General features: G+C 41.8%; 2 protein-coding genes across 3 annotated transcripts; one reads left to right on the top strand and one right to left on the bottom strand.

The window, feature by feature from the left end:
• Positions 1 to 16: 16 nt before the first annotated feature.
• Positions 17 to 16,874, top strand: myot (myotilin). 2 transcript variants are annotated; one of them, XM_077531116.1, is made up of 19 exons: positions 17 to 521; positions 686 to 938; positions 2,461 to 2,515; positions 2,618 to 2,795; positions 2,877 to 2,936; positions 3,671 to 3,812; positions 4,021 to 4,044; positions 4,115 to 4,234; positions 4,378 to 4,579; positions 8,726 to 8,891; positions 8,968 to 9,797; positions 10,935 to 11,085; positions 11,168 to 11,269; positions 12,319 to 12,356; positions 12,871 to 13,009; positions 13,115 to 13,322; positions 14,271 to 14,436; positions 14,633 to 14,766; positions 15,833 to 16,874. In XM_077531116.1, the coding sequence occupies exons 3-19, from the start codon at positions 2,508 to 2,510 to the stop codon at positions 15,976 to 15,978; spliced, it is 2,814 nt and encodes a 937-aa protein (XP_077387242.1). In that variant the 5' UTR covers positions 17 to 521; positions 686 to 938; positions 2,461 to 2,507; the 3' UTR covers positions 15,979 to 16,874. The 2 variants fall into 2 exon arrangements, with proteins under 2 accessions (XP_077387242.1, XP_077387243.1); XM_077531117.1 differs by lacking the exon at positions 686 to 938.
• A 100-nt stretch (positions 16,875 to 16,974) lies between these two features.
• Positions 16,975 to 21,191, bottom strand: hdac3 (histone deacetylase 3). Its single transcript, XM_077532647.1, has 15 exons — positions 21,008 to 21,191; positions 20,610 to 20,692; positions 20,157 to 20,299; positions 19,943 to 20,024; positions 19,825 to 19,881; positions 19,674 to 19,729; positions 19,473 to 19,606; positions 19,292 to 19,372; positions 19,153 to 19,226; positions 18,995 to 19,059; positions 18,373 to 18,462; positions 18,233 to 18,291; positions 18,038 to 18,117; positions 17,809 to 17,966; positions 16,975 to 17,702 (listed from the first exon to the last, which is right to left on the bottom strand). Exons 1-15 carry the CDS (start codon positions 21,060 to 21,062, stop codon positions 17,633 to 17,635), a joined length of 1,287 nt encoding a protein of 428 aa, XP_077388773.1. The 5' UTR covers positions 21,063 to 21,191; the 3' UTR covers positions 16,975 to 17,632.
• Between the last annotated feature and the right edge of the window lie 4 nt (positions 21,192 to 21,195).

The following is a 21,195-nucleotide window of genomic DNA, read 5'->3' as shown; positions in this document are numbered from 1 at the left end:
TTGCAATGACTTCATCAAGCATGTGACATTGGCAAACTTTTAAGTTCTTTTGTGATGATTTTCTGACTTCTCTCAAATTGTCTCTTTTGGTCAATCTTTCCTTTCTCTCATCTTGAGAAGGTAAAATGCAAGCTCTGTCGGGTATAAATTGACTTGGTAAATCTAAAATCCCATGATGTCGATATTATTCCGAGCAATAATGTGTTGCTGCCAGGAGAAGTCCAAACCGCTCATGTCTGCTTTGATGCATTGAGCCTATTTTGAAGCGATTTTTTTTGTCCCGCTTTATGATGCCACTCTCTAATTTTGACCTGACAGGAGCCACCGAGCTGCCCCCCCTCCCTCCACGAGCAGCAGTAGCCTCGAGATTCCCCTCAATCTTACAGTATTCCAACCCCGAATACACACGACTGACTGTGTGTTTGTGTGCAAATGTCAGCTGGCTGAAGCTGGCCGAGCGTTTCCCACCACCACGCAGAAGGAATTTACAATCCTGTTTGTTTTTGAAATCATCAGTGACGGTAAGCAGCAGAAGTCGTAGTGGTAGCCAAGTGCTTTGTTGTTGATTGTGCAACTTGCAGAAGAACTTGTATATTCATTCAAAGCAAATTTGGGTGAATCAATTGTTATAACGTAATTCATGTAACCAGGAGGATTCTCTAAGTGTGTCAAAACATCCATTCAGGAAGCGGAAGTGAGAAAACGGCAAGAGCTGGTAAGGCGGCAGAAGGTTGTGGTTGGCACTCGGCCCGTCGCCGCTCCGATGTGATTGGCAGGCCGGAGGGATCAGGTGACTCGGCCCCAGGCTAAATCTGGCCTCCCCCGAATGACACGTTTGAGGAGCTTGGAGAGTTTTGCGGTGATGCAACAAAATGTTTTCCAGTCCACAACATTTTTGCTGAACTTGGCTTGGATTGGAACAGCCTCACAGTTGTCAGGTTTGAATCTCGGTTCTGGCCTTCCTGTTCCACTTTGGATGTTTCTTGTTTTGTTTTGTTTTCTCCGATTACTCTGGCTTCCTCCCCATATGCCCCAAACATGCATGTTGGAAGAATTAAGACTTGAGATTGGCGTGAAAGTGAGTTTGATTGGTCGTTTGTCTTCTGCTACGTGCCCAGCATTTGGATGGCGACCAGTCATGGGTGTACCCTGCAGTCTTGCACCAAATACCTCCAAATGATACAGAAGTAGAAGTAGCTACATCTACATGAAAAGAAAACTTTGTAGAAGCAAAAGTGATCCTGTAAAATATTACTTGTGTAAAAATATCAGACATATTATTAAGTGTCAAAAGTAGCCTCATTTTCTAAATGATTGGAACTTGTAATGCATTTCAAACAAAATAGAGAGAGTGGTTCAACTGGTTCCAATTTTATGATGTTTTCCTTGATCCTTTTTTTTTCATGTGTTTACTTAAGTGGTTAAACTTCAACCTGTAGCTATGTACCCAAATGAATGAATGAAGCAAGCGAGCACGTGACGTGACGCCAGCTGATGTCTTTTCCAGCGACCTTGCAATTGAGAAAGGAGATGCAACTATACTTATTAATAATACTAGTGGGAAATGTTTAGGATTTTTGGAAATACTGGTACTAACATGCTTGATATGTCGATTATGTTTTTTTTTTGACAGTTATAAATGTAAGAATTTAGAGCATTGTGACCAGATGTATCAAATATGACACAAATCAAAAGTTATAAGTGGAAGTTGATTTTCATTCCCCCCAAGAAGGATCCATAAATACTCTAGAATCAGAATTTTCTCATATATTTCATGGTTCAGGCTTTATAGTACAGAGGACCTAAAAGTGCCAAAACTAAATAAATGAATACGTATCATGAATTCATTAAATGTTTCATCTATTAATAAATATGGGTTAAAGACGTTTTTACAAGCTGCCAAGATGCAACCCGGCATGGAAGGGCAATTAGTTCCACGACAGCAATGGCTTTCTCCTCCGTGTTGCAATCGTGATCCGGACCGAACACTTTGTAAAACATTGTGAAGTTTTGGATATAAAATGCAGGCCAAAGTCCAGGGGTGAAGCGGTCTATCCCATCTGCAGCCGTCGTCACACTTACGTAATGACAAGTTGTGGCTTCTAAAATGTGTCTCCCGTCCAGTGGTGGTGTTGCATGGAGGCGGCCGTTACACTTCTTGAAATGAAATTGTACATTTCACAGGCCGTCCTTTATTTATTTCCACCTGATTTCTCACAAAAGTCGAAAAAGCCATCGTGGAAATCTGCGGTGAGGTTTTATTTGGAGAGATTCATCTCGGGTCGCAGAGGCTCAGGAGGTCACAGTTTAATTTAGCTTGGAAACCTGAAACTCAGTGTTGTCTGTCGGGGATTATAGGACAGAAGCACGCGCACTCGTTTTGGTGTGAAAGGCCTCATCGGTTGACACCTCATACACCTTTTTCTTTTTTCCTTTTTCTTTTTTCTTTTTTGTTTTCAGTGTGTACAAACCAAACACTTGTCACTGCCTCCTGGAACGCCTGAAACATGGCCCAGTAAGTTGCGCAACTATTATTAAGATCAATAAAAGTCAGTCAGAATGTACGGAATTGATTCACGTAAGCTTGATGTACCTTTTTGTGCGTGTTCTGACGAAGTGTCCGGGGAGTGCAGAAGAAGAGCAGCTCCTTGTCGCTGACCATCTCGTCCTCGTCCTCGTCCACCAGGGGGCTCTCCTCCAGCTCGTCTTCGTCTTCGTCTTCCACCAGAATCGCTTCCAGACACTCCAGCTTGGCGCAGCAGCAGCAGCAGCAGCCTTGCGTTAGCCCTCCGAGGGTGCTTACAAGCGACGACAACACGTCGAAGATTTACTCCTTTTTTTTCTGCTTAACAAAATATACTGTCTGATGTTTCCAGACGGAGAGTCGCATCTACGATGAACATTCTGGAAGTGGTGTTGCTGCGACATTTGTAAAGGTACTCTATATAATCTTTGTTATTTTTATATGGAAGCCAAAAACGTAAGGAAACACCCAGTATAGGAAATTTACAGGACTCTCACTTACTGAGACGTCTCAATAATTTTTGAAATTGACCAGGAACTCGAGACGTCCAACACAGCACAACCAATCTGGAAGGCTGCTGCAGTACCAGCATTGGCCTGTGAGAGGCAGCATGGTGCCCCTGCGCATGCAAACTGACAAAAACAAAACAAAAAAGAAGACACGGTCACGGTTAACTGTTTGCAGTAGGCGGTCCCAAAAGCAATTATGAGATTTGTGAGTGCGAAAATAAAAAGTAATTCAACTTCAACTTAACTTGTAAAACCTGTTTATTCCTTTAACTAAAAAAAACAAAATCTAGGCAGAAATTGATTAACGGCATTGCTTCTAATAGTGGCACATGTTACAAGCTTGTTCGTAATAGTTGAAATTGGAATAAATCAAAATCAGCTGCTTCAGCCTTTTCCGCTGCCATTTTTCAGTTCATTGATTTGTTTAAAAGGATCTGTGTGTATTATTTTCTGTGTTATGTATGGAGCTCAAATAAAACCATTCATTCAAGCTACCACTGTATTTGAACCCATGTTGTGTATTAAATATTAAATGCATATCACATATGAGACCTCGTTATGAAATCGAAAGTATGCTATGGGATTAATTTATTGATTGTGCTTGCTTCTCTACGGTGGGCGTGGTCACATCCCCCAGTGCCTCCATGACGTGTGCGCACTGAAGGGCCAGTTGGTGGTCCTGGAGTGTCGACTGAGCGGGACTCCGCCCCCGCAGGTCACGTGGTACCGAGAGGCCCAGCAAATTCTGGACTGCGACGACTTCAGGATACTACGCAAAAGTAAGTTGAACATTCGAAGAAAAAACAAAAAACAAAAACATTCGTTCAATGCATTGATTCAGACTGTCAGATGTACATTTTGAATCACTTAATTCACAGCCAGAATGACATAATAAAAGTAAATGTATGATACACAATTGAAAACTTTAGAATAAGTCTTGATACTTCACCAAAAAGAAATAACTTTTCTTCCTATTTATTTTCCCAGAGGCCAGTTCTGCATCAGTGCCAGGTGAGCGTACAGTATGATAATTAATCATAATTATTACCACTACTGGATGACAAATGTTTTCATCCAACAGAGGAACTTTGTACACTGGTGATAACTGAGGCCTTTCCGGAAGATTCTGGCGTGTTTAAGTGCGTCGCCCGTAATTCCTTTGGCACAGTCTCATGCTCGGCCATGTTGGACGTTTACGACGGTTTGTTTATTTCTCTCTCCGCATAATAATAAATTGTAAATGGAACTGAATTGCTGCGTCATAGCAACACGTCTATTGTAAATAAATGTCAAATGAGTGTACTAACTAACAGTAGGCACAACCCATAAAACCCGACCACGTAGACCTCGAGGAGCAGCTGGAGATGGAGGCGATTCGCCAGCAGGGGGCAGAGTGCTTGATGGAGTCAAACGAGGCAGAATTCCAACTTGAGAGCGCCCCGCTTCATAATTGTGGCGATTTCCCCGCTGTGCTGCCCGACACCGTGATTGTTCCGCTACGCGACTGGCCGAGCAGCTCCCTGGAAGACGTCGCAAGTGAAGAAGGGTGAGTGAACGATATCCAAACAAACACGTTATGTTCATGTATCCGTTTAATTCAACCTTCGATTTATATCCGTTTTCAAGGTCATACTTTTGATATGAGCATTGAAACTTCAGGCCCGGAAAGGCCTTTTCTGCTGACCTCAACACGATCCAGATCGTCGAAGCTATACTTACAACTTCAACACTAAAATGTGTTCATTTATTCCTAGGAATGTAGCGATGATGGTAATATTTCAATATTGCGGTCATCAAAATGCCACAAAAATCAGTGTTGTCATTTTAAAAGCCAAAAGTCAAGATTGTATTCCATTTGTGCAGTTTGGCACCCCCTGCTGGTTAGTTTATTAATGCAGTTAAAAAAAAATTATTAGGAATGTTTTGGCTTTTATCCACTGCAGTGGTTATCACTCCCCTAGATAGTCATATTCGGAAATATTTTTCAACATAAAAAAAACATTACTTTTCAACCGCTTCAACCAAACACAGCGTTGTGCCGCATTGTTACGTTGTGCCGCTGAGCCAATAGGAGCACATGACAATGACATGTGACATGACATAACAAGGCCTAATTCTTTAGCACTGCTTGTTTGGTATTATGTGTAAAAAAAAAAAACAAAAAAAAATATATATATATATATATATATATATATATATATATATATATATATATATATATATATTGTGCTTTTTCCCCACAATAATATTGTGATTTTTGTTTTATTCTTGTTTTATTTATTTATTTATTTATTTTATTTTATTTTTGTTTACAGTATCATCAGCTTTTTTTATATTGCCAACCTCCCCACTACATTTGGTAGTTATTATGTAGCATTTGTTTTGGCTGCTGTGTGTGTATGTTTAGTTGTTGTTTATTTATTTCTTTTCATTTGGATAGCAATCAATCATACTTTATTAATGCAGTGCTTTTCACACATAAAAATATGAAAAATGCAGCTGAAAGTGATTCACAATGACGCTTTGAAAAAAAAAGAAGAGAAAAAGTCTTTTCATTGGCTACCGTTTAATTTCAAAGGATTTCACTGTTATTCAAAGATACGTTTCATTTTGTTCATTCACTGTTACTCAATGGGACGAACAGACACGAGGTATACAAAAACGGAGTCAAGAAGGAAGGCTTGAGGTTGAAAACTGAATTTGATTTCAAAGTTTCTAGTTTGAGTCATTCAAGTGCAGCGGGGCGGTTACACCACCCGGGGGCGCTATCGCCCAAACGTTGGTAGGGAAGAAGCAATAATAATCATCAGCATAATAATCAGGTGGAGCTTGTGCTACTTGCAAGTTGCAAATTTCTTCTGGTCTTCAGTCGAGCATGCGAGCTCGGCATCGCTTGTTTGTCTCTTGTTTCTTCTTGGCTGTCGTCGTCGATTCTTGAAACAAAACGGACACTTTTACTGCCTGTCTGCCTCAAATTCAAACACAAAGGTCCAAAGACGTTTTCTAAGGTAAGAATGTATTTAGTTTTTTTTCTTTCCAAGCCCTCGTTTTCATATGAATAATGCATTTTTCAAGTGTGGAGGCTTGCGAAGTTGCGACCCTTGTAAAAATGGATGAATGGCGAATGTGTTAATATTTTTGGAGAATTAGTTGTACAACAGAAATACACTAAATAGTCGATGATATTTTTTATTGGGAGTATTGAAGAAGCTGTAAAATGTATTTAAAAAAAAAAAAAAAAAAAGTTTTGAGGGAATGGATTGTCTGTCTGTGTATTTCTGATGCTACGGTAGAAACACCTGTTGCACAACGCTAATTGACTTAATTCAAATTGATTGCACTTATTCACGTTTCCATTCTCAACTTATTTCATCTTCATTATGTTATGTCATCTTGCATGCCCTTTCCATATTTCACGATCTCTTTTGAATGTCCAGTGTGCAGTGCGCATGCTTACCAGCTCACATTGAAGCCAAGTGGCATCTGAGAATAAATTCTGAGCTCATTTGAGGGCGCTAATATTTCCCTGCCCGCATACTTGGCTCTCTTTGCCAAAGGTTTTACCACCAAAACGAGTTCTTTCTTAACTCAAGTGCTTGTTCTGTTACTTTGTTTGTTTCAAAACAAATGTGAAAATAGAGTCAAATGGTTGTGCTCAATCATTACCAAGTTTCCATTTGAGAATCAGATGCTTTGGCTTTTTTTTTCTTTTTTTTTCCCTCCCCTGAGGGGTGATGTGTCCTGTCTATATTAACGGCTGCTGAGGTTTAATCTCACCTGTAACGTGAAGTGTCGACATGGTGACTTTTGACCTTGGGAGCCCTCCTTCCTCGCTGCAGCTCAATGTTTGTTTACAGTGTAACTTTTGGCAACAGGCAAACTTTTCAGCTCATGTTGAGGTTCAGTGGTCAAGTTTTTAAATGGAGTGAATCCTGAACAGGCTACGTGGTTATCAGAATGTTGATGACTGGATACCTTGATGAGCCGTTAATTTTTCTATACTGCCTCTTCTCTATAGCAGTATTTCTCGATTTCCCCGATCCAGCCCGTTTTCCATTTCTCCTTCAGCCAACACAGCTGAGGATCGTTATCAGGCTTCATGCACAGCTTGTTGATTGTTTGAAACACTGTGTTGGCTGTTGGAGACATGGAAAACAGGCTGGATGGGGGTACAAACCCTCCACCTAACCATGTTGAAATGAAGGCATTACAATGATGTGATTCGATTGTACTGATGAAATCTGTATGTAGCGACATAAAGGCGCAGCACATGAAAGCGAATGCAGCGTTAAAGGTGACACAAACTAGCTGGTTTGCTTCTATTTTTGAGGTCGCGTTGGCTGCAGATGCCAGAGCGCATTGGACAGATTGTATTGTTAACTTTGTTGTTGTCGGTCGCAGAGGACGAAAAGGATAGCGTAGCCGTGCCGTGCCGGGCAAACGTCGTGCGCGTGTGTGAGTCACCAGTTGTGCGCTTGCACCTGCCAGCTGATGTCCAAATTCCTCGACCAATATAGCTTTGCCCACTTAATCTCTTTCTCTCCCTTGCGCACGGTCTGCGAGGCCTCAAATCGGCCCGCATGAAGTCCTGGAAATTCTCGTCCCTGAAGAACTGCCCGTTGATGACGCTGAAATCGATGTTCAAATATATGGTGGCAATCGTCATGTTGACCTTTTGCTTCCTTATTGTGTTCTTGTGTAATCAAAACATTGCGGTCACCTTCAAATATTGTGTGAGTGAGATGCTGAGACGAAGCCAAAATGGCTTCACTTGAATCATGTGTTGCATTGTGGCCGAAAGTAGAATTCTGCTCATTTATTCTGACTTTTGGTGTTGCAAATAGTAAATCCTTGTCGTGGCGGAAGCCGCATGCTAACGACGGAGGGGCTAATGCAACCAAAATCTTTTCCACCAAAGAAAGAAAAAGAAATCGAAGAAGCGTAATTTTGCTGAAAATGTTGAAACTTTCCGAATTCACACATCCGAACGTGTTCTTCGTCTGCTGCCACTCATCACAGAAATATGTTTTATTTTAATGCCACAATTCCTATTACTTTTCCATAGTCACAAACAAGTGACACACAAAAAGAACAAACACACTTTTGTGCTTTTGTAAAATACAGCAATGAAAAATATTAGAAATATTATATATAAAATATATGCCGGTATGAATATAATATATATTAAGGGACTTACTTGCTAATGCAAGCACGCATTGAGTTCCGACATATTGACTCTGTTCACAAGCAAATTATGTTCCCCTTCATCTGACCGTTGGCATGAATTTTAAACATTGAAGGGCCAAAACATGCCTTGTGAAAATTAAACTGCATAAAAAAAACGAGCCACCAGAGGGTGCTAGAACTGCACAAATCAACCCAACTTTTTTTTTTTTTTAATAAACAGATGTACTGTTTTTAATATCGTGACATGACGACAACGATATTTGTGGTAGTTTTAATATGGCAATGTCACGGTATTGACGTCATCGTATCGTGACATCCCTATCATTTATGTTTGAGGTCACAGAATTATTAAAGCTTGTCATCATCATCAGTGGTCAATATTTGCATTGAACAGATGCGCAAAGAAAAAGGAATAGACGCATGGGCTTGTTGCTCAATTTCATGCTGCATCTAGCGATAAACCAAGACGTTTATTGATATTTATGTTGCGGCTTGTTTGACTCAGGTTCCAAGAGCCCCTGCTAGTCAAGCATTCTTCTGAAGATCACTTCAAGCACAGCTCAGAGGTCCATCGGTCACCAGAGGTCCCAGTCTCTTCGCCTGCACCTGCACAAGACAAGCAAAAAGCCCCGACAGCCAAACTCTTCACTCCAATCAAGCTCGCCTTCAATGTAAGAAGTCATTTCAAACTCGATTTGCAGCCTTTGTGCTCCCAGTCTGCAATTTTTATTTTTTGTTTTTGTCCAGCCCTCCCCGTCAGGAGGCAACACTATGAACCTGCCCGACCTGCCAACTTTTAAGCCCGGCGCCTTCCCTCCCAGTGCCTTCAACTATGCGCGGCCGCGACACTTCATTCAGTCGCAGTCGGCCTTCCAGGCACCCAGCTATGAAAGTGTGATGCGGGAGGCTCAGGAGAACCAGGAAAACTCCAAGCAAACGTCAAGCGTGGCCCAAGTTGAGACGAAAATGACGTCGTCGCATCGCCAGCCGCTGGCCAAGTCCTTGTCTCAGACTCGGTCACAGTTGGAGTCGCTGAGCCTCTCTCGGGATCCGACGCAGCCGAACGGGGGGACGGGCAAGTCGTCGTCGTCGTCGCCGTCGTCATCCGGTCTCAGCTCGCCCGTTTCCACGTCCTCCGCCGCCGCTCCTTCCTCTTCTTCTTCCGCGCCGTCGCGCGTGACGATGCGCTCCAGCATAACCGTCACCCCGAGCGCCAGCGGGCTGGGCAGCGCCACTCTGCCGGCCAACCAGGACGCCATGTCGGCTCCCGCCGCCTACCTCTGCTCGGTGCTGCCCTCCCGCTCGTCGAGCTCCGCGTACTCGAAAGTGTCCCCGAGCTCCGCCCCCCGTTCCCCCACCTCCCCGCTAACCCCTCAGCTCCCCGTCAAGGAAGCCGCAACTTCCTCCGCCGCTCAGCAGCCTCCTCCGTCGTCCCCTCCCTTCCCTCGCTCCGACCTCTCTCCCGCCGCCGCCGCCGCCTCCTCGCCGCCTCAGCCCAACGCGCCCGTCGGTCGCGACGGAGGGGAGCCACCTGCTGTGGTGTCCATGCCCGCCAATTACAAGGGGACGCCCAGCACGTGAGTCAACGTTTTGTATTCATGTTCATTACACGCAGCCAATTAGGAAACACGGCTCGATTTTCACATTCGGCACGGGGGATGTCACGATATCCAAACATCACGATACGACATTATCACGATATTGTGGGGGGGTTGCCGATATTTAAAAAGGGTCACAATATTGTAAAAAAAAAACCACACAATATTGTGCTTTTGTACATAACAGCAATGCATATAAAGCACCTACAATCTCTAATAACAATATTGTTGTTATATTGCTAATGCAAGCACACATTGATCACTTCACAAGCAAATTCGGTTCCCCTTCATCTGACAATTAGCATCGATTTTAAACATAGAAGGCCAAAACATCCCTCATGAAAATTAAATTGCACTAATAAAATAGCCACTAGAGGGTGCTCGAACTGCACAAATAGAAATCAACCTGACTTTTCTTTTCTTTTTTTTAACAGATGTGTTCCTTTTAAATATTGTGAACGACGATATTGTGGCAGTTTTAACTCATTCACTGCCTTTGACAAGTATACTTGTCAATTGTATTTTTTAGAGCAGTGCTAAATGGGGGCGAATCTGAGCATGCTCCACTGTAAATATCAAACTTGGAAACAACTTTACTGATGCCCAACCACCGGTAGATGACATCATTGCCCCATTTTATAGGAAATAAACACAGTTTCAGAGTCCATGGGAGAAATGGCTGTATTTTGGCAAACCTACATTTTTCTGCTGTCAATTATAAAAGAACGGGACGGGACAAAAAGTAGGGAGTCTATTCTGTTATTTGGTAGATTCGGTTTATATATAATTATTGAATGTAATATCACGTGAGTATTGGAAATGTAAAAATTTTCTATAATGACTGGCAGTGAATGAGTTTGATATTGCCCTTATTACTATTTGTCACTAGTAAGCCAACTCAGCTAAGGCTGTTTGAAAGCGCTCTATGAATAAAGATGACTTGACTTGACTAACGCCATGCGAGTGTCCAAAAGAAGACGCTGAGGACGTTTAACGGCTGCAATGCGCATGCCAAGTCTGGAGTGGCGCTGTGGTGACAGCAATACAGTTAGACGAGATCAAACCAATTCCACATCGAGCGCAATGTCGTCTTCTTAATTCTTTTGTCTCTGGCAGTCTTCCGAGGCCTGTTGTCAAGAAGGCCGTAACTTCCCGACCGTCGTCGTCTCGCTCCACAGATGAGGAAATTCAGGGCTCCAAAGATGCGCTCATCCAGGACCTGGAAAAGAAGCTACGTTCAAAAGAAGTGCGGAGAAGAAGCAGCCAGGTATGTCTTGTTTTTTGTTTTCTTCATCAAACAAATTGCGGTAGATTTTCGTATCAACATACCGATTATTGTTTTTGGACAGAAACTTTCTTATGAGGAGCGCATGGCTCGAAGGCTGCTGGGTCCCGACAACGCCAGCTACATGTTTGACCAAGACAATCTTTCAGACTCACAACTTGACCAGGTGCTCTTCACTATTCTTGAAAACTTTTGAATAGGAGGATCCTTTGTTGTCATTTTTTAGCACGTGCGCCGTGTGGCAGAAAACATGGCGGACTGTTAGCGGGCGAAATCCGCTATTCTTCTACGAAATTCTTCTTTTCAAATCCAGTCTTAGAGAAACATGCAGTCACGTTATGTAGCATACTAGCATTGTAGCTGGACGACTTTTTCTTTAGCCTTCACGTTTAGCGATCCGGGATCGCCCATTTCATGACTAGGAACAAGTCGATCGTGCTTGGGAACACCTGAAGAAGACCGCAAAACAATATGACTCAGCGGATTTTATAATGCACAAACTTGATTATTATTATTATTATTTCATCCTATCCAAATAACAAATATATAGTCACAATTACTAAAGTGAGTGTTTCGAAACCCGTCAGCATCAGACGGAATCTGGGCTTTGAACGTGACGTTATACCCTCCTTGCTTGCAGCCATTTCTTCTCCTTTTCGCGGCCCCTTTCAGTGGGAATGCGATTATATTTAAAAAAATAAATGCATAAAAATTAAACATTTTTTTTTTTTTATCAGGACCCCAACAATTGATGGCACAAGAATGAACAAACTGCTTCTCTTAATCCTCCTCCAAATGTGCGGAAATCATCCTACTCCATGCAAAACGCGTTTCTTGCCATACATTTTCCCATGATGCAACATGTGAAACATAAACAATACGTCTCACAGGATCCTCCTATTGATTTACATAGAGCACAAGACGAAAGTCGCAATTTGACTGAATATAATTCATGTTTCACAGATTAGGAAGAATATATGCCTGTGACTATTGTTAAATGACCTAATCTGTATGTGTAGGAATATAATAATAATAATAAGTGTAATGTCTTATTGATGAGTCAGTTTTGGTTCCCCTGCAGGCCATTTTGGGCCACTTTCTGAGAATAGAACCTTCTCATTGGTAACAATAGAGAATATTACTGCCTCAACCTTTTTGGTTGACTTTAAATGTGAAAACCTGCAATTAACTTTGGGCTGTTTTGTGCTATTACAGCCCGATTCACCAGAAGGAAGACACACTGGCGGCTTATGGTAAATATGATGTCAATGAAATGACTTGTTGGAGAAGATGCATGGGATGGAATAATGCATTCAAGCGTATGACACAAAATCCAAACAATAACAACAATCCTAAGCATGCAATAGTAATTGTTGCCTCTCACTAATAACGTTTTAGTGTTGAATCTTATCTTGAGTGAATGTGAATTTAATGGTTGCTAAATTAAATGTCAGCCATGTGATCATGAATGAATTTCTTGGATTTGTTTGAAGGTACCAAACACAAAATAAAACCTTGTTGGGTCTGTTAAATTTGCCAAACAGGGTCAGCTGGTTGGATCATCTGATGTGGCGTGAATAACACGAGAACTAACAAATGCAACTCTTATGAATTCAACTTTTTGCCCTCAAACTAAAACTTGTTGTTTTAAATCCTGTAAGTCACAAATGAGGACAAGACCACGAGTGCGTGTTTGTCGTGAGAAAGTCCAATCTACTCGCTGCGTGTTGAATCATAATGACGGACATTGTAAATCAACGTTTTTAGGGGGAAGCGCCACTGCGGGACGGATGAGCGGGAAAACGAGGGGTCCGCTATCCAGGAGAAATGTTACGCCCCCCGCTTCTTGCAGATCCCTCAAGACCTCACTGTGGAGGAGGGTCGCTTCTGTAGAATTGACTTCAAGGTGAAACACGCGAAGTGTCACTTCACAAATGACCGTCAATAAAACCTTTTTTTCTGTTTTTTGTTTTGAAGTACTGCCAATAAAACGCTCTTGGCTGCCCTCCAGGTCGGAGGGCTCCCCACGCCAGACGTCTGCTGGTACCTGGACGGCAAAGCCATCCGTCCAGACGACTACCACAAGATGTTGGTGTGCGAGAAAGGCCTGCACTCGTTCATCATCGAGATCGTCACCGTGCACCACGCCGGCGTGTACGAGTGCGTGGCCAGGAACCGCGCCGGAGAAAGCAGCTTTACCTTGCGGCTCGACGTCATCGGTGAAATGTCTTCACATTCTTTACTGCACATGGGGGGAAAAAAGTCAATATTCATATTGCGGTATTACTGTGTATTCGTTACCTTGGAAATGCACGTTTTCACTGCATAATATCGTCTTAGAGAATTCAGATTGTCTTTTTTTTTTTTCATTTAGAGCAGCTAATGAACGCATTTTGACATTCATGCTGTTTCCTCTTAAAATGTTTCACATGACTTTAAGTTGTTAAGTAATGATAATTAGGGATGTTTGATACCACTTTTTTTTCAGACCAGTACGAGTACTCAACCAAGTACCGAACACTTTTGATGCATAAACACCCCCCCAAAAAACAAAAAAAACAAAAACAAAACTCGTAGGTAACTAATATATAAGCGTATTGCACTTTTTTTGGGGGGGGGTTCTATATATGTATTTTTTAATTGTCTTATTCTGAATATTTTTTTCTGTTTTACTGAATATTTTGTTTGTCATTAAAAAAAAAATTCAGAAAAATGGGGGAAAAAATATTAAGAGAACAGGAGGAAAAATTACTCAGAAAAAAAATATTCAGGAAAAATTGAGGGAAGGTGGAATTTATTTAAAAAAAAAAAAAAAAAAAAAAACAGAAGCTGGTGCTCTGCTTTTATATTATAAAATATTCAGAAAAACTGAAAGAATAATAAAAAAAAAAATAAAAAAAACAAAGCTCCCCCCAAGGGTTCTTTTTTCTTTCCCAAATACATTTAATGCATTTCCGTACTATAAAGACGTATAGATTAAATGACATTAATAGCAATTTACTATTTTCATTATTAATTCATGATTATATACATATATAATATATAATAATGATCAATAGCGATACTTGGTCTTGGTACTCACGCAACCTTTCTGCTTTTGTCTAACCTCTTAACCTTGATTGCTGTGTCGCAATCTCATTTGTGCCGCTTGTTTTCCTTGTGTGCAGCCCAGGAGGCTCTCCGCCCTCCCACCTTTGTTCAGAAGATGTCAAACTTCCGAGCTGTGGAAGGCGACACGGTGCGGTTAGAATGCAAAGTGGATGCGTCGCCTCCTCCTCAACTCTTCTGGAAGAAAGATAAAGAGATGCTGCGCATTGATCCAGCCAGAATGAGGTGAGCTCAGTCGGTTCCTTTTCACTTCAAACCACATACAAACTGTTTGTCAGAATCGCAGTTTGTCTTCAGTCACAACCTGTTTGAGAAACAAAAAAACAAAAAAAGAGCAACAGAGGGAGACAGAAGAAGAAGAAGAAGCCTGGCGATCTATTGAATGTTGACTGGCGCCACTTTCTCTTGTCTGTTTGTTCAGCCTGTACCAGGACGGCTCGGGCAGGCAGTGCTTGTTGCTGGAGAGGGTGAGCAAGTCGGACGCGGGGTGGTACACGCTCTCTGCCATCAATGAAGCCGGCATGTCCACGTGCAACGCCAGACTGGACATAAGCTGTAAGTCTCCCCGCTCGCCACTGTCGTTACCGGAGGAGCCCGAAACGGCAAACTGGACCCAATTGTCAAGCCTGAAACAAATGCGACGTTACGCCATCAAACAGAAACCTGATGAGCACGTGAACTGTTGCTCCCGATCGCAAAAAAAAGAAAAGAAAAAAGTGTAAACGTCGGGTCCATCCGCTGGATAGAGACGACGGCTCACTGGAGCAAAGTCCAAAGGCGCAATTCGGTTTCTGCGGGATCACGTAACGCGACATCTGCTCTGCGAAGTGGTCGATCGCTTACAGAGAAAGTGGACCTGCCTTTTGTTACGCTCGCGTCATTTGATACCAATTGAAAACCTTTTGCATTGATAAACGACAGTTAGACCCATTTTTGAATTCAAATCTGTTTATTTTATAGACCCAATGTTGGAATCAAATAATTTATGTATTTATTTATTTATAGACCCATTTTGGCATTTATTTATTTATTTATAGACCCAATTTGGGACTCAAATGTTTATTTTTAGACCTATTTTGGGATTCATATATTTATAAATCCATGTTGACATTTATTTACCGGTATTCATTTATTTATAGACCCATTTTGGGATTCCAATATTTATTTATTGTATTTTTTCCATTATGTTCATCATACTGGTCTCCCGCAGTTAATGAGTAAGTGAAATACTAAAATGATTCACTTTTTCCATGTGTAGTTAAGTCTCTGACTTTGGTGTGCAACTGAATGTAAATAAGTAAAGATTATGTTGACGGTATATTATTTAATATTTGAATCTGGTATCGCTTACCCTTTTGTATGTCAGGAGCCATATTGTGTGCCTACTGTCCATATAAGTGACAGTTGAGACGCCGAGTCCGTGCTTGTCCATGTTGAGTGGAGAGGAAGTTATTTTCAGGCATCTGGCACGACGGGAATGTTACGTTAACTTTGAGCGACGACCTCCATCTTGATTGCTTGCACTTGAATTCCTTGAATCACATCAAATGAGTGTTCAAAATTCTTCATGACGTAACTTTAATGTGAAGCCATTAATCTTTGGTTTGAATGACTTTGCCAGGCCGAGTAGTGCCACCCATGAAAACGGCGCCCCCTGGCTCCAAGGCGTTGAAACTGCTGTCATCTCTGAGCCACGTGCCCGCCGTGACGTCAGAGCCCCCCTCCAAGCACACGGCCCCCCCCCTGTACGAGAGCGAGGAGCTGTAGAGCCTTTCCAAACACGCGCAGTATACACACACCTCACAACTGTCAACGCGCTGATGATGACGTATTTTAGAAGTTTGTTTAGCAAACGTGCACGTTCGTCTTAAAAAACAAAAAAACAAAAACAAAAAAAGTTCATCTTCTTCAGTCTTTTTGTTGCCCATGACTGCTTTTACCGTTTGAGGCTGCAGAGCTCATTTTGGATTCAAGCTCGTAAGCCTCGCTTAGCCGTCATGGCGTCTCTCGGCCAAAAGGCGCATCGAGGTCACTTTACTGTGCGTGTATTAATAGTTGCGTGGCGACAGTTGGCCCGGGTGCCAAACGCACAGTTTACCCGGAAACATTTCCTCGCAAGTCGGCGTCGCGAAGCACGTATGTTGCGTGGATCGTCTGGATTAAGAAAATTTGACCTCAGCTTGTTGTCAAGCTTTTACACGCATATTGGTTGCATTTTGTCTTGCGACTGACTCAACTTTCTGTCTCACAACCACACCACTATTGGACATACACTTTTGTTTGTTTTTAAAAGTTGATTGCTAATATGGAGTGTACGTGAAGGTTATTTATGTGTTGCCTCTCTTGCCCTGCAGTCCAACAGTGTGATATTCATTCTCAGTGATTACAATGAACAGATTTAGGCCTGCCCTATTTTGAACTCAAAATGTCATAGGCATCTATTAATAAAATGTTTCCAGTTACAAAATGAAATTTCTCAATATATTAACTCCTGGTTTGAATCTGTTTTGTATTTGGACTAGTCAGAACAATCGTTGTTTTTACTCACAAAGCTTGTGGTTTAGTCGAGCACCAAAACGAAATGTTGAGCTGCAGGGAGGAGTTTTTTTTCCTCTTGAAACACTTTGTTGGATGAATGCAGAATAAAGCCAATATCAACTCAACTTTGCCTCTTGAGTTGTCAAATTCATTTGTGGAGGTTTGATCAGTGATCAGGAAGTAATTGATGCAAGGTGACTCTGATGCCACGGCGAGGAGAGGATGTAGAGATTGAATGTTTTATTTTAAAAAAAAAAAATATCAAAAGCACAAGAACCTGACGGAAAAAAAGCTAACTACAAAATGAGATCACTGACTTACTAAACTGCTGCACACCTGCTGTCCTGACATATACAATACTGTATTTGTGTATTATACAGTGACATGCTCACTTGTAGATTCCAGTAACAAATTGAAGAACAAATGTTTCCATTTCCATGATTGTAAATGTGAAGTTTTAGTGAGCCAGGCATCTTACTTCATATTTCATAAGAAATTTAGATCGCCATTGTGCCAAAGGTAATATATAGATAATTAACTGTGGAAAGGTTAAAATAGCAAAATATGAACTAGATCAGCGTTTTCAACAGCAGCTGCTGATTGTAAAAGTTGTGCTACAACTTTCCAAAAAGAAAAGTGAAGCATCGCATGTGACTATCAATAATGAACAAAAACAAGATCACAAAAGAGACATTTAAAAACTATGATGAGCAAATGACAAACGTTCTTGTGAATATACTGTATATGTTGTATAGAAAACATTGCAACTATATTGTTTTTAAATATCCAGATGTTTTGTGTCCATCATAATTGTCAGTGAAGTAAAAAAAAAAAACAAAAAAAGGCAGCAGGCTTCACAGCTAGTTCAAGTCCTGCCGGCAGATCAAATTTCCACATCGCTTTCTTTATCGTTGTCGTGGTCGCCATCGTAGAACTCGTTAGCTGCTTCTGGCCTGTGGAGAAGTCACATCAGGAATTAAGACTTCAAATATGTATTTAATAAACATTCTCCCAAGCGATACTCGTCGATGTCACAGTTGAAGCGCGTTCCCGACCGACCGTGTGTAATTTTCCTCGCCGCCTCTCTCGTCCGGGTCGGCCTCATCGGCGCGTTCGTAGCTCAGCATGTCCGAGGGGACGTCGTGGATCTGGACGCTGGGGGCGTGGTTCAGCATCTTCAAGTTCTCGAACACCGTCTGGCGGATCTGCTCCAAATACTGCAACCGAGAAAAACGTCGTCGCGCGCTTCGGGATGGTCGCTGACGACGAACCGTTTTCGGATCGTCACCTGTCGCGAGTTCTGGTTTTCTATCCTGGTGCTGACGTCAGGATGCAGCGTGAAGTCTGGAGCAAAGTACTCAAAGTACTCTGGGAAGGAAACGTTTGACATGATGTTAAAAGGAGTGGTGACGTGGGTTGTCCACTAGATGGCAGCACTAAAAAAAAAAAAACATCAAAATGTAATTTGGATGCAGTAACTCACCACTGTAAGGCAGCTCGTCGCTGATAGATTCATCCAATAAGAGAGACGTCTCAAATGTCCTATAATGCAGTTGAAGAAAATATAAAATGGATTTAAAAAAAAAAAAAAGATTGTTCACGTGCCACATGGATCAAACTTACCAGCATCGAGCCACGTTCCTAACTGTGTATCCGCCTCCTCCCAGGACCAAAAGGGGAATCTTGAAGCTCTTCACAAACTCGACACACTCGCTGCACGAAAAAAAAAATTAAATAAATCAACTTCAACAAAAACAGAATACAAAGAGCTGCGGCAACTATGGCTGCACAATATTGGAAAAACATGCAATATAGTTGCTGAATATAGCTATACTGATATTATTGCGATATTTAACATGTACCTAAAGAAATGACACTTATGATCTCATGAAAAAATTACATTTTAAATGAAAAAATTGTAAAATAATCAAACTCAATGTATTCTTAATTAATTGTAATTACCTCTCGATAATATTCAACTATTGGATGACAGTGCACGTTTTCGTTAAGTACATTTGTGTTCCAACTATGTTTTGTATTTGCATTATTAGGGATGGAACGAGGGGCGTGGAAACCAAATAAAAAGAGGGGGTGAGGAGGGGATTTGTTTCAGAGAGTGCAGTAGTGAAAATTCCGTATCAAACTTATTGCACGTCTTTGCGATATGCTTTACTGCATAGGCCAATATCGCGATATTAATATTTTTGCGATATATTGTGCAGCCCTAGCGCTAACTAATACAAACCCGTGTCCTCGTATGCTGAGGTTAAAGCAGCCCAGCCTGTCACAGCCCAGAGAGTCTGCGCCACACTGAAACATTTCAAATCAAAAATCATTACATGATAAGTTGAAGGGTTAACGTGTATTTTTTATTTATTTTTTCTGCACAAGTGTTTGTGGTACCTGCAGGACAATGCAAGTGGGCTGATAAAAATCCACCACCTGCTTAATAACTGGCTGGAAAAGCTGCCTGTAGCCTACCAGACATAAAATACACATTCACAGTCTGATTTGTTGACACCAGTGGGCGGGGCTAACTCACTCTGGTCATCAATGCCGTCCCTGAGAGGAACATTGAGGCAGTAGTAGCGTCCGCTCTCAGCTCCGACCTCATACATGTCACCTTGGACAAAACACGGAGAAACGAGCACAAGATTTCAAGTGTAATTTTTTTTTTTTTTTTTTTTTGACTCACAGAAACGTGCTGAAAATCTGGAGCTCACCTGTCCCAGGGAAAAAATAATTCCCATATTTGTGGAAGGACACGGTCATGACGCGGTCCGTAAGGTAGAAGGCTTCTTGCACGCCGTCGCCGTGGTGAATGTCGATGTCGATGTACAGGACCCTCGGGTGGTACCTGAAACGCAAAACAGGAAGCGTACAGTAGAGCGACGTAAATAACATCAGCTTGTGCGTCGGCTCACTTGAGAAGCTCCAGTATACTGATGACGATGTCGTTGACGTAGCAAAATCCCGACGCCTGCAAACACAACACGATACGTAACAAGGAATCTTGTTGTACGAGCACTTACGCTTTGTATTCATTTTTAGATTAATCACATAACATCTTCTGACCTCAAACTTCTTGGCGTGGTGTAATCCTCCGGCCCAGTTGATTGCTATGTCACAAATCTGGGAAACACAAACCACTTTATGAATGATATTTTTTTTTTTTAAATTGTGTGTGTGTTACCTTGTGATTGAGTTGAGTGGCGCCCTGCAACGACGCCCCCGTATATCTGGAGCAGAACTCAAACAGACCTGGAAAGACCGGACTGAGACACACAAACACAACACGACAACCTCGATAATTGAATAACTCCACTGCGATCACCGGCAAACTTCATGAGGAGCGATTATAGAACGCGAATGGCTCGACACGTGAATGTTGAGGTGTGACCACTCACCAGTCATCTCCCACGTTGAACGTGTTGAGGCTCTTGGTGAAGCCCTGCATGTTGTTGGGGCTGACCTTCTGCAGGAAGTCGATGTAGTCTTCGGAATGGAAGCGACACATGTCGTGCTGCGACGCTTTGTACGGCTTAAACACCTGCAAAAATATCAACGTACGATAGCTTCATTGCATGCAGTTTTATAGGTAGCTTTCCTGCGCTAACCACTATCCAGCCTGGCAATGCTGTTTTCGCTCAAATTAACAAAGTTGTCAACTATTCCTTGGCATTATTCTCTGTCAACATTTTGGCACTCATCTGAGCACATACAAGGAGATGGGTATCAAAAATAAATAAAAACTACTTGCACAGCTTATCCTCCCGCAGATAAACACATGTCGCTCGACCACGTGATCAAAAGCAACTGGTGTCATATGTTGTTGATTGTTAGTAGTGTGTTGACCTCACCATCATTTTCTTATAAAGTCCATAGTGCAGCACCAGGCTGTGAGTGAGGGACAATCGGTGAGGCTTCATAGGATGACCAGCACCTTATATCAGAAAAAAAATAGATATATATAAATAACGTTTCAGTCATATCGTGTGTAAAATTTGAAATGGTTAAAGCTTCAAGCTGGAGGCCAACAGGGTTTGGGATGTGATTCTACTTTTGGACCTAGCTCGGTGCTTAGCTTGAAAAATATCGTCAGTTGGATTTCACATATTTAAAAAAAAAAAAAAAAAAAAAAAACATATCGTGATTAAATACTAAAGAGAAACTAAGATATACACAAAACCTAAACATTGACGAAAGTTATGAATGAGCATCCGTAGGCCCGCTCGGCTGCACAACCTTCGTTACTCACCATAATGAAAGTTGCCCACGTCAGGGTCATAAAAATACGACGTCCTGTTTGTCATTCTGAGAGACGCGTTGTTTTTCTAGAATTGTGGTCGCCTTAAGTGTTAGAAAAACGGCATTTTGTCTTCAGTTAGCATAGGTAGCCGCTGCCATGGTACAAAACAGAATGGGTGACGTCATCAGGCAGCGACA

This window comes from Festucalex cinctus, chromosome 9 (genome assembly GCF_051991245.1).
Source record: "Festucalex cinctus isolate MCC-2025b chromosome 9, RoL_Fcin_1.0, whole genome shotgun sequence".
NCBI classification, from domain to species: Eukaryota; Metazoa; Chordata; class Actinopteri; order Syngnathiformes; family Syngnathidae; genus Festucalex; species Festucalex cinctus.
The sequence above is the reverse complement of the archived record's forward strand: the minus strand, read 5'-3'. Positions and strand labels throughout refer to the sequence as shown.